The 11,326-nt window shown below is 40.5% G+C and overlaps 1 protein-coding gene across 4 annotated transcripts; it reads right to left on the bottom strand.

The window, feature by feature from the left end:
* Positions 1-615: 615 nt before the first annotated feature.
* tmtc4 (transmembrane O-mannosyltransferase targeting cadherins 4) lies at positions 616-11,117 on the bottom strand. Of its 4 annotated transcripts, none has more exons than XM_058393562.1 (18): positions 11,004-11,117; positions 9,177-9,389; positions 8,867-8,982; positions 7,753-7,969; positions 6,968-7,052; positions 6,765-6,865; positions 6,592-6,684; positions 6,336-6,497; positions 5,834-6,036; positions 5,153-5,327; positions 4,846-4,977; positions 4,548-4,627; positions 4,262-4,369; positions 4,013-4,154; positions 3,691-3,805; positions 1,447-1,559; positions 1,200-1,269; positions 616-979 (listed from the first exon to the last, which is right to left on the bottom strand). In XM_058393562.1, the coding sequence occupies exons 2-18, from the start codon at positions 9,336-9,338 to the stop codon at positions 831-833; spliced, it is 2,223 nt and encodes a 740-aa protein (XP_058249545.1). In that variant the 5' UTR covers positions 9,339-9,389; positions 11,004-11,117; the 3' UTR covers positions 616-830. The 4 variants fall into 4 exon arrangements, with proteins under 4 accessions (XP_058249545.1, XP_058249544.1, XP_058249543.1 ...); XM_058393561.1 differs by lacking the exon at positions 11,004-11,117 and adding an exon at positions 10,763-10,997; XM_058393560.1 differs by lacking the exon at positions 11,004-11,117 and adding an exon at positions 10,611-10,997.
* Positions 11,118-11,326: the final 209 nt, after the last annotated feature.

Here is an 11,326-nt window from a genome sequence, read left to right on the forward strand (position 1 = left end):
GTGGGAGGAAGCAGGTGAAAAAATAGAAGTGTGCTGAACTTTCAACTGAGGAGCAGACTTGTTGACTGAAGTTGTGTCCTGGGGTCAGCCTTCACTCAGCACTAACTTTCAAGATGAGCCAGCATGTGTGAGATGCCCCTCGGGGATGGCGTCCTGCGTCCTTTGAAGCTTCTGCTCTATGCTGTGTTGTTTTCTTTTCTGCCATTGCCGCTGACTTCCTGCTTGGGATGACCCTTGGGCTGTTACACATCAGCGATGCACACTTGCAAAACACCTTTCTTACATTAACTACAGAAGGATTGGAGGGGATTCAAGAAATTATGATCCATACTCACCAACACATTACTTTGACACTGTGGAATGTGCAGTTTAACAAAAAAACAGTGGTAATTTCATAGCTATGTGACTGACTCGTGGGTACTGAGGTTTTAAAATGCAATTTGTCAGTGTGACTAGCACATTCTTGATCAGTGTCCAATGGTAACATGCTCAACAATTACAAAGTCAAATAGAGTAATAAACAGCGGGCCAGCTGACATAACATAGTGTCCAAGATGAAAGACAAAAATAAAAGATGGTGGATATGTTTCACATTCCTTAACACCAAGGGCCACATGTAAGCGAAGAACTTTATTCTGCTACAAAGCCACAGCTCTGACCTCCAAACACATATCACTGAATTGACACCACCCATCTCCATTTACATTTGGAACACAAACTGTTACCATACAAAAGTACACACTATAAACGAGGACAGTCTCTTTAATCTGATTCTTGGCATGGACTTCATACAAAGGTGGCATTCACGGCATTTAATATCAAAGCCCAATTTAACCGACTGTCCTTTGCTGCTGCTCTAACTTGCGTTTCAGCATGTTGTAGTTCTCCTTGGTCCCGGGAGCACTGGGATCCAGTTTTAAGGCAAGCTCATAATGCCTCTTAGCCAAGTCCAGCTTCCCCCAGCGGTGGTACAGAACAGCTGCAACAGCACAAAATACACAGTCCCTTAATACCAGAAACATTACAATAATCCATCATTAGCCTCCTTTAAGTCTGGACAACTGATCAGTGGTATCCAGCTTTGTTCATCGATTTATGCCAGTAGCAAACAGAACAAACAAAAGGAAGAAAAAGACTTCTAAAGACAATATCTTGCAGAGATGAACCCTGATACATTTCTACAGAAAAGAAAAACCTACCAAGATTGCCATGGCAACTGGCAGCATTGGGATTGATCTTCAGTGCATTTAGAAAGAAACCTTCCGACTCCTAAAGAGAAAATGAACTTGCAGTAATGGCATGTTTGCCACAACTAGTTATAAGCGAAAGTCTTTGAACTAGTAAGATGACATTTATTTTTCCTTATTGTGAAAGGGTTTGAAGACTGTCCTTGCTCTAACTGCACATTTGATGTATGAGAAAAATGAAGCAGTTAGGAAAACATACCTTGTATTTCTGCTGCTTCCCCAGCACATTGGCTAATGAAAACATGATTGTGTGGTCTTTAGGTAGTATCTTCAAAGCCTCTTTTCCTATCATCTCTGCTTGAGCCAAATTGCCTACAATCAAATGGAGAAAATAACTTGGCAAAATTAATTAAGAGACATCAAACAGACTTATCAGGTCTTACCATAACTCTTTTAAATATTAAAATACAGCCTTGTTTCCGTGACTGTGTTAAAAACAAGTTCAAAAACGTTCATGATTAGAAAATTTCAGGTAACGTTTTAATATGAGCTTACAATAAAAATTACTGTACAACTGCTACACCTAAACGGGAGTCCCACATTTGTCAGTAATGTCCAGACAAGTTTTTCCCCTCCTACTGGTTTAGTCTTCTAATTAGGGTTCAACACAAGGGCGACTGACTTATTGATCTGGGTTGTCAAAACTCGCTTTGACCACAGAGTCAAAAGAGTCACAGTTCCCATCATACTGGCTGCCCCTTAACTAATTCATGAGCAGCAGAGATTTTCCTCCACCACAGGAGCTTGATCGTGACTCATGCTTTGCACTCGGGCGTGTCTTCTCATCCTTCTTGCCCAGTTTAGGCATTCTGCAGAAGTGACCAAGGACCAGAATCAATTCATTTCCAGTGTTTTTGTAGTTTATGTTGTGGGACCTTGAGATAGGAAGAGGCTGAAAATGCAGAGGAAGAGGTTCTTAGTGCCAGGAATTTTTTTTTTGGCAGGGAAATATGAAGAAGAGAGCCAAAGCACTCTGGTGGGTATCAACCTGGCTGGGAGAGGTGTGTGCTTAAAACGGTTCTGTTTGAAAAGCAGGCCATTCTCCACACACCCAAGCTAGATTGGCTTTAAAACAGTGCACAAACATTTCATACATAAATTTCAAGCACTGATGATTTCTGCTATTCCAGTATAACTGTGTAGGGTGCTTATTACATCTGGGTATCATTTACTTGATTATGATTCTGATACCAAAATTCTTCACACGATTATCTATCAATGTGCAAAAACACACACACACACACACACACACACAAATAAATACTACAAGAATGCAACTGAAATATGTTAATGATATTATTGGGCTGCATAAGAGCACTAGAGAATAGCTACTTAACGACCTGGCCTGTTATCAGACAAGAAGCTAAAAAAAAAATAAAGAAGAAAACTAATTGGTTTAAAGGGTGGACTAATTATGTGAGAGGGCCCCATGTGTCTGAGTGCACCTGATGCTCAGCATCTGTAGAATGGAGCTTCACACCTCACACACTAAGGAGGAGGTAGAAAAAAAAGTGAATGATTTGATTTGGGATCATTTTCTTTCCCACTGTGGGGTCAAAGGTATTTCTAATAAGAACCCTTGCTCAGGTTATGCATACGACACTCTCCATCCACAACACCATGACATCGCTCATCTGCTTTACATCAAACACTGAAACAACGTCTGTGGAACAATAACCATGTTTACATGCATACAATTACCTAAAAATAATCGCTGTTCCAAATGAAGTAGTGCTCTCATAACGTAGATCACATTTCATGGCAAAAGCATAATTAATCTAATATTCCATTTCACATGAATCCACACACACACACACACACACACACACACACCACATACATAAGATACACGCCTGGATGGTCGCGATTGTTACGCACATGTAAAAACAAGGCATAATTATATATTCTTGGTATTTTTCTGATCCTCAGTGCTGGCAGAGAACAGTGCAATTATACAGAGCATGGGGGTTAGAATGAATACATTAAGGAGAAGTATAATTAGGTGACATCCATTCAGATTTAACCTCGCTCATTACCGTTAAAAACCAACTGTGCGCTAGTGAGTCAGCAGAGTGACATTTTTGTAATGATATATGATTAGTGTTCATCTATAGATTTTACAATATATATTTCCATGTCTCTTTATGATTTATCACTTGGTATCTCGCTTATATTTGTCACTATTAGACAATAGACTGAAGAGGCACTTTGGTCCCTGAGTTGGTTATTAAACAGTACTTTAGGGGATAGGAAGAAATACAAATAAAAAATGCCCATTTTGTAATTATATTTTCTTAATTTTTATATTCCTATAAAGCCGCTTTGTGGTAGAGTCCATTGTTAAAAGCGCTATGCAAATAAAACTGAAATATAACGAACTGAACTTTACACATACAAGCCTATCATATTGACACCTTAGCAGTCTTTGGTAATTGAACCTTACCAGTGTTATCCAGTAATATAACCATGTTATTCCATGCCAGGCTGTGGTCAGGCTTCAACATGGTGGCATTCCTCCAAGCATTTAGTGCATCCACGTGGCGATTCTGATCGGCATACTGTTAAAAATAAAGAAATGAATGAATGAACAGGCAGTTCAGATTCAAGAAATTCAATTTATTAAAAGTTTATCACAATACTAAATCTGACCTAGCTGTTGTTTGCAAAGGGTAATATGCTTCTGAATATTATTTTAACAAGAGGACTAAATCCAGTCAATAGGTTTCAGCTTCCTTTAAAAAACACTGCAAAATCACAACCCTCACCAATCGGCCCAAATTGTAGTAGCAATCTGGATACTTCTTCCTGAATTTAATAGCATTCCAGTAACTTGTCTCTGCCTCTTTAAACTTCTTTAGGCTGTTCTGCACAATTCCCAGATTCATCCAAGCAGCAGCAAAATCAGGCCTCCAGGAAGTCAAGAGGATGTAATGAATGAAAGACAGAAAGAAATTATCACCATTTTCAGGCAAATCTCTGCAAGTTGGATTACATTACTCATATTGTTCACATACTGGATGAGGACAGCTGTAGAGAGTACGTCTTCTGCCTCCTGCAGCTCGTTCCGCTCTTTCAGTATGTTTCCCAGATTGTTCATGGCATGGACGTATTTTGGGTGCAGCCTATATAAATGTAATAAATATTGTTTACATACAGAGTATTATAGTGATAGGCTGTTAGCTGAACATTTGTGTTTATCACTTTCAATTAGCAACATCAGCACTTTTTCCGATTAAAGTGCTGAATTTTACAAAGGCCTTGTTTGCTGGCTGCTGATAAAATACATTTCTCAGCACGTACCTCACAGCTTCCCTGTAGTACTTGATTGCAGCACTCTGGTTGCCTCGGTCAGCGAGGTTTTTGCCAACATTATAATGAACCTGCAGAAGGAAGGAGGAGAGCCAGAAAAGGTCATCAGTTTTATTACTCAGGCACTGTTGTGTTTCGAATAATTTTATTTATTTATATTTTTACAAATCTAAGTAAGAATATGTGCCACATTTGATGGCTATCCACAGCACTCTTCCTTTGTACGTTAGAGAATGGTGCATGAAAGGAAGACATGATCCAGATAGAAAAGCTTTGAGCATGGCCTTACCTTAGCGTTGAGCGGGCAGACAGACAAGGCACTGGTGAAGAGGCTCTGCTCAGACCTCCACTGCTGACTGCGCAAGGCGCAGCGTGCCACATTGACACCCAGCAGGGCCAACATGGCTGCCTGCAGCAGCTTCTGCAGGTGGGTGTTAGGGATGTATCAGACAAGCACATTAAAAAAAAAGCACATTAAACAGGACTGTATGGTGCCAAGAGCCTGAACTAAAAGCAAAATTAGTTACAATGAAGCATGGCCTGAGGGTGAAGATTAGGAAGAAGGAGAGAGAAATGTCACAGGGCAGGGTGCGTACCTTGGGTGTCTTCCAGCGCCAACAGCAGTAAGCCACTGCGTAGGCCAGGATGAGGCAATAACCAGCAGTGGAGAGGTATAGTACCCGCTCTGCTATCACAAAGCCAACACGGAAGAACAGATTACTGGCTGGCAGGAAGGGGATGACCAGAAGCACCAAACCAAACGTCAGAGTCCTGACAACAAACACAGACACAGATGTCATCTTATGATCAGGCTGTACAAATATCACTTTTCAGCTGTTTCAATGAGCAATTTTATGGTTCATCAATTTTAAAGAAGCACATTTTCATTACGTTTAGCAGGGCTAAGCCAAGGCGATGAGTTATATCTTGGTGTTATACAGCTCACCTGAGGGGAAAACATTTTGATCAATAATTCAGGAAAGCAATTTTATCTATTCTTTATGTTGTCTCTCTAGCTACAAGAGATTACCATACAAATAATTCTGTAAAGCTCTTTGCACTAGAGCGTACTTCGCGTTTATTTAACACGGAGTAAGCACTTTAATAAATATTTCACCGAGTGTTTACTGAAATAGGCACAATATGTTAGAGCTATATAAACTCAGATGCCACCCCCAACAATCCATTTAACCAAAGCATGTGTAGTAGAAGCTCAAGCTGCATTTCCACCCACTGAGTGAGTGGAAAATGCTGTTAAGAGATTGTGCGATTCTCACCTTCTCTCGCTGCCGTCTGGGGAGCACAGAGCTTGCCTTATCAAGCCAATCAAGCAGGCCCACAGCAGCAGCAGCCAGACGATTCTCCAGTCACCGGCTGATTTAATAAGAGGTACACAGCCCATTGACCAATCAAAACACAGCCACCAGGGACACAGCAGCAGCCATGCATTCAAGGAGTAGTAGTAATTATAGTTCACAATCTGCCAATCAAAGAGAACAGGAGGTGTTCAACATCAAAGCTGCAGCAAACGAGAGGAACATGAAAAAAAAAGATCTGTCAAGACTCTGTGCTAGAGAGATAAAACAACTGACGGTTTGGTACAAGGTTCAGGCAGAGAAGAGGGCAGTAACTGCTATAATAATGACAAATTATCTATTGGAATGAAATCCAGTACATGCACACTACAAAACAACTATACTAAGAAATTAATTACACACTGGTTCCAAATAAAACAAAAACATGCATCAACATTAACAGGGAAAAAAAACAAAACATTACCCTAAAAAAAACATTTTCAGCAAAGGAAGCTGGGTTGTCTACTTCGGTGAAGGCTGGGGGCCCTGTACCCATAATCCTCCACCTTGCAAACAAAAGCAAGGAGCCCCCCAAAAGCAGCAGGGCCAGTCTGACCAGCAGTCCATTTCTGACCTTCTCAATAACCTGAACAGAAATTGCGAATAAAAACAAACAAAATCATTAATCCAAACAGCCTTTATTCTATCACCTACAAACTCTGTGTGAGAAAGACACTGACATCTTTGGCTTTCTTTGCCACTAGAAGTCCACGAGTCAGGTCATAGATATTCACGTTGCAGATCACAAGGATATCAAACGAAGCGTTCACTCCCTAAGAAAAAGAACTGTATTACAAATAATTTATATAAAAGAAACATACATATATAAATATATGGATGTTCATATACATACCAAAACTGTAATTCCTTGCTCTTTACATAACATAGCCACAGCACAGAGAAGAAGGCTGACCATTATCCAAGACACCGAGAATTTTTCAGGTTTGTCACCAGCTAAACAAGGACAGGAGAAAAATGCAGTCACCATAATAATTTACATTACACAGCAGAGTGGAAAAGCAAATAAATCAACAGTGTCTCCACTTTTTCACCCACCCTGAAATGCTCTGCAGTATGACAGGAAGGAAAGTTGGAAAAACAGGGCACACAAGAGGTCTGCCCGACCCACAATGCCAGCCACCTATAGCAAACACAGAGGATAGCGTCACTCATTAAAAAGACTCTAAAAAGACAATACTAGCTGTTTAAGAAATTTCATTGCTTAAGAACATTCTGTGGTTCATTATATAAAGCAAACAGCCATTTAACTAAGAATAAATGCTTTGCAAAAGGGCAGTCATTTCAGACGCAGCCAAACATTTTACAACCACCTAAATTGGCTTTTGTTTGTACAGCGGTTAAAACTTCCGCTGCCCTCTGGCCTGTGAAATTGCTTGCATTTCTGGAGGTGCCAAGTTAATGACGAAGGCAGGAGGCCCCCTCATTAGAGAGTTGCGGTTGGCCCTGGTTGGAGTCCTGGGGCAATGGCTGCATATCCTTTGATAAATCCAGTAGGCCAAAGTCAGTGGTCTTTCTGAAGCTCCCCCACCGGGTCCTTCACTAGCCTTTCTGTACCTGATTAAAGAAGCCAGCTGGTGGAATAGCCCATGACTCAATGTCCAGTTCAATCACTATCTGATACATCCTTGGCAGGTTAAACCAGCTATTGTGCAGCCATTAGCAGAGCTGATCGACCTCAATACACACCTCAGAAATGCACACCCACCGAGTGAGGCTTTTTAATGTATGTTTTTATACAGTTTCCAGGCAGCACTGTAATTGTAGTATGTTTGTTTACTGGAAGAGCCAGGATGCTGAGTCATGTCTTCGTCTCTACTTACACTTTCTGTATGAACTGGGTGTGCAGCAAAGAACAACGCAGCCAAGACAGAGGCCTTCGGAACATGTGCAGATCTCTTAGCTTTCCCTTCACAGGCCAAACCGGCAATTAATATTGCGAAGACATCGATCATTAACGCCGAGATAACACAGTGGAGGCCAATATTGAGCACATGGAAGCCCACTGGATGCAGACCTCCAGCCAAGAGGTAGTTAAGCCTGCAGACAACACAGTCATGTCAATATAGCAGACTGTAAAACACATCACAGTAAAAACTCAGAGCAGCAATCTGATCAAAATTTAGTCTTTTCATCATTACATCATCACGTAACCAGGTGCCACACTTTCTGCATGTCTAGTATCATAGCACAGTAGTATCATACGTGTTATTTTATTATCTGATAACCCTGATCAGTTCAGAAGAATCACAGGCAGACCTGTGTGGATTGCTAGATGATGTTATAATAAACCAAACACACATATTCTTTTGTAATTTTCTACAGAAATTACTGTTTTACTTGGAAGATGAGCAAATGCTTTGAAACACCACCACATTATAAATGCTTGCAGCTTCATTACGATTATATTAGCATAAGTAGTTAAGAGTTCATATACACCACGTGCAATTTTTTTTGTTGACTTTGTTCATATGAACCTTAGAAAAGCTGCATAAGGGAACAGTCAAATGAGCCATTATCTAGAACATATGCAAAACAGTGTCAGCCTCATTACCAGCATGAGACAAGACCTAGACTAAATAACCCTTGTATAGAAATTCCTAGTAGCCGAGTTCAAATGGCAAAGCCAATACAAAAATTAGCAGAAATTTACATGAGAAAAGACAATATATGCAGCATCCCAATTTAATACCAATTATTGCTTCTTCCATGTAGGAAGTACTTGAGGCCACCTCTTCTGATTTCCTACTGAGAATAAAATTGCACTTCCAACCATTCGTCTTTAAATTATGCAAGGTCATTTAAAACTATTTCATATAAGCAGCCTAGCCTGTAATGTTATGTTAATGATCAGGTCACTCAGTGTCAATGCCATGGTGAGGAAGGAGTTACAACCCCTCAGATTCCCGTGCAGAGAGGAAGGGCAGGTAAGTTTACCTAAAGGTGAGAACAGTCAGAGGCCGGTAGGATTTGTGGCTGGAATTGCTGCTCAGGTTGCTTCCCCAGAAGTCATTTTTCCAGATATTACTCAGGGGAGTGTCTGGGATAAGGTCCTGGAAGTCAGTTCAAATGACACATTGGTTTGTCAAAAAACACCAAGCACAGTACATGCAGAAAGTACAAACAGTAACACACAGATCTCCTTGACTGAAATCAACAATCCTACCCTGTTTACCAGTTTAACAAATAATAATATCTCTGGATATGACACATCTTAATTGTGCTTAAACTTGAACTCAGACAATACCTTGTTATTGATTATAGCTTCTGAATCATCAAAGACAAAGTCGCCATCATAGCTGTTTATGAAGCAAATCAGGGCTACTGAGGCCACTAGCAGGTGGGACTGCAGAGCTCGGATCTTCGGCCAGGGGATGTGTTGATCCCAGTGTGGTTCACACGGTGCCATTGTACCTGCCACTGCTGCTCCCACTGTTTCGCCATCTACTTACTGCACAAACTGAACACACACAAACCAGCACTCACAAACTTCACATGGCAGTAAAATCAGCAAAGCAAGAAACAAATGAGAAAATATAATGTAGCAGTAATGCAGATAAACACTGGGAAGTTCCAAACACAGCTACTATTACATAGAGATCTACAGGATGACGAGCACAAGGTCACTAATCGAGCACAGCGGTGTTAGTATGGACAGAAAAGCTGCAGACTCTGTGTGTCTGAGACAGAGGAGATAACAGGCAGCTGGAATTCCCACTGGCTCCACTATCAGCGGGTAGCCAAGGGGCACTGTGGGTAACGTAGGAAATTGAGAAAATACAGCAACGTGTCGATAAAAAGAAGCTAAAAATAACATTAAATTCAAGTTGGAAATTCATCTCAAACACGGCACAAATCTTCTTTTCCGATACAGATATAAAAACTCTGAGTATCAGCTGATACGATACCCCGATATTATGGTTAAAAATGGTTAAACTCTTTCACACAACTTACATCGTATAATAAATTTAATGAAACATATATAAAAAATTCATATAATAAAAATCAAAACCAAAGAAAAACAGTCAGGTTTTTTATGTAAACAGTACCAGCCTAAGAGGAAAAAAAAAATCAATCTTTGCTCTGTATTTCAGGATCGTATATCTAATACATTTTCCTCTTAAATCCAATCCACTATTAATATTATTTTACTTATTTCATTTATTTATTTATAGGGTTCTGCCTAAGAGCTACAAGAGGGCTGGGAAGTGGTAGATTTGTGGTTAAATTGTAGGACTATTGATTGGAAGGTTGTGAGTTCAAATCCCAGGTCCACCAAGCTGTCTCTGCTGGGCCCCTGAGCAAGGCCCTTAACCTATAATTGCTCAGTTGTATAAAAAAATGAGATGAAATGTAAGTCACTCTGGATAAGGGCGCCTACCAAATGCCAGAAATGTAAACGTAAGTTACAATGGGTCATTTACAATTTCATCCTAAAGTTAATAGGCATATTTTGCACAGAAATACTGAGATGCAGGTCATTCAGGGCGGAACAAAACAAACAGGTAGAGTAAATAGCAGAATTATTACAGAGCAGCAATATGGTGTATTTCTAATCAGAGGATATGTAAACTGTTAGGTGAGTAAGTGTAATCTGTACATTATTTTAGATGAAGATCTAGATGTGGAAGTGGTGTCTAAGATATTTTGCAGTATGGTGCTTTGTATAAGCCACGCCTACCTCTACATGTCAGAGCACAGCTGTGTGTAGCACCGCACAGAGAAGAGCTCGCGCTACACAACCAGGCGACAGTGTGCTAGCTGTAAACAAACACCACTGCACAACTCGCTCTCATAACGCTTCACAGAAACGACATTACAGCTCAATCTTACCCTGAACGTGTCTGCAAAGGCATTACCTGCGCGTCTCTAAACGAGCCTAACACGTTTTACCAGACACCGGTCTAAAAACACACCCAAATAAAACACACCGCGGGAACTAGACCACACTGCTGAAGTCGTACAGAGCGCTTTTACGCGTAAGATTCAGCATTACAACAAGCTTTCTCGTAGAGCAGACGCGTGGCTAAACGCTAGCAGATTCGCCCATGTCTAAGGTTGAATTCAATCCTACCTCACAAACACTGCACTCGATAGGGTGTATAAGTCACGCATCTGTCACCCTTTTAGTGCACTAGCATAGGAATCGCGGAACCATTTGAGATTCAACCGGGTCCGTTTCTGCGCATGCGCCCAAACTACGAGCCCTGACAATAGATCCTCACGTGACCGAAGTGCAAAGTTATTCATTGCAAAGAAAGAATAATGTTGCGGGTTTTTTCCTTGAAAAAAAAATCGTGTTAGTGAAACTGGAACAAACAAACAAACAAAATGTTTTTCTTTGTTTGTTTTTTCACTTTCACTAAAACACTTTTTTTATCCTAGTCGAATATGCAT

Source organism: Hemibagrus wyckioides, linkage group LG06, assembly GCF_019097595.1.
Source record: "Hemibagrus wyckioides isolate EC202008001 linkage group LG06, SWU_Hwy_1.0, whole genome shotgun sequence".
Classification (NCBI taxonomy): Eukaryota; Metazoa; Chordata; class Actinopteri; order Siluriformes; family Bagridae; genus Hemibagrus; species Hemibagrus wyckioides.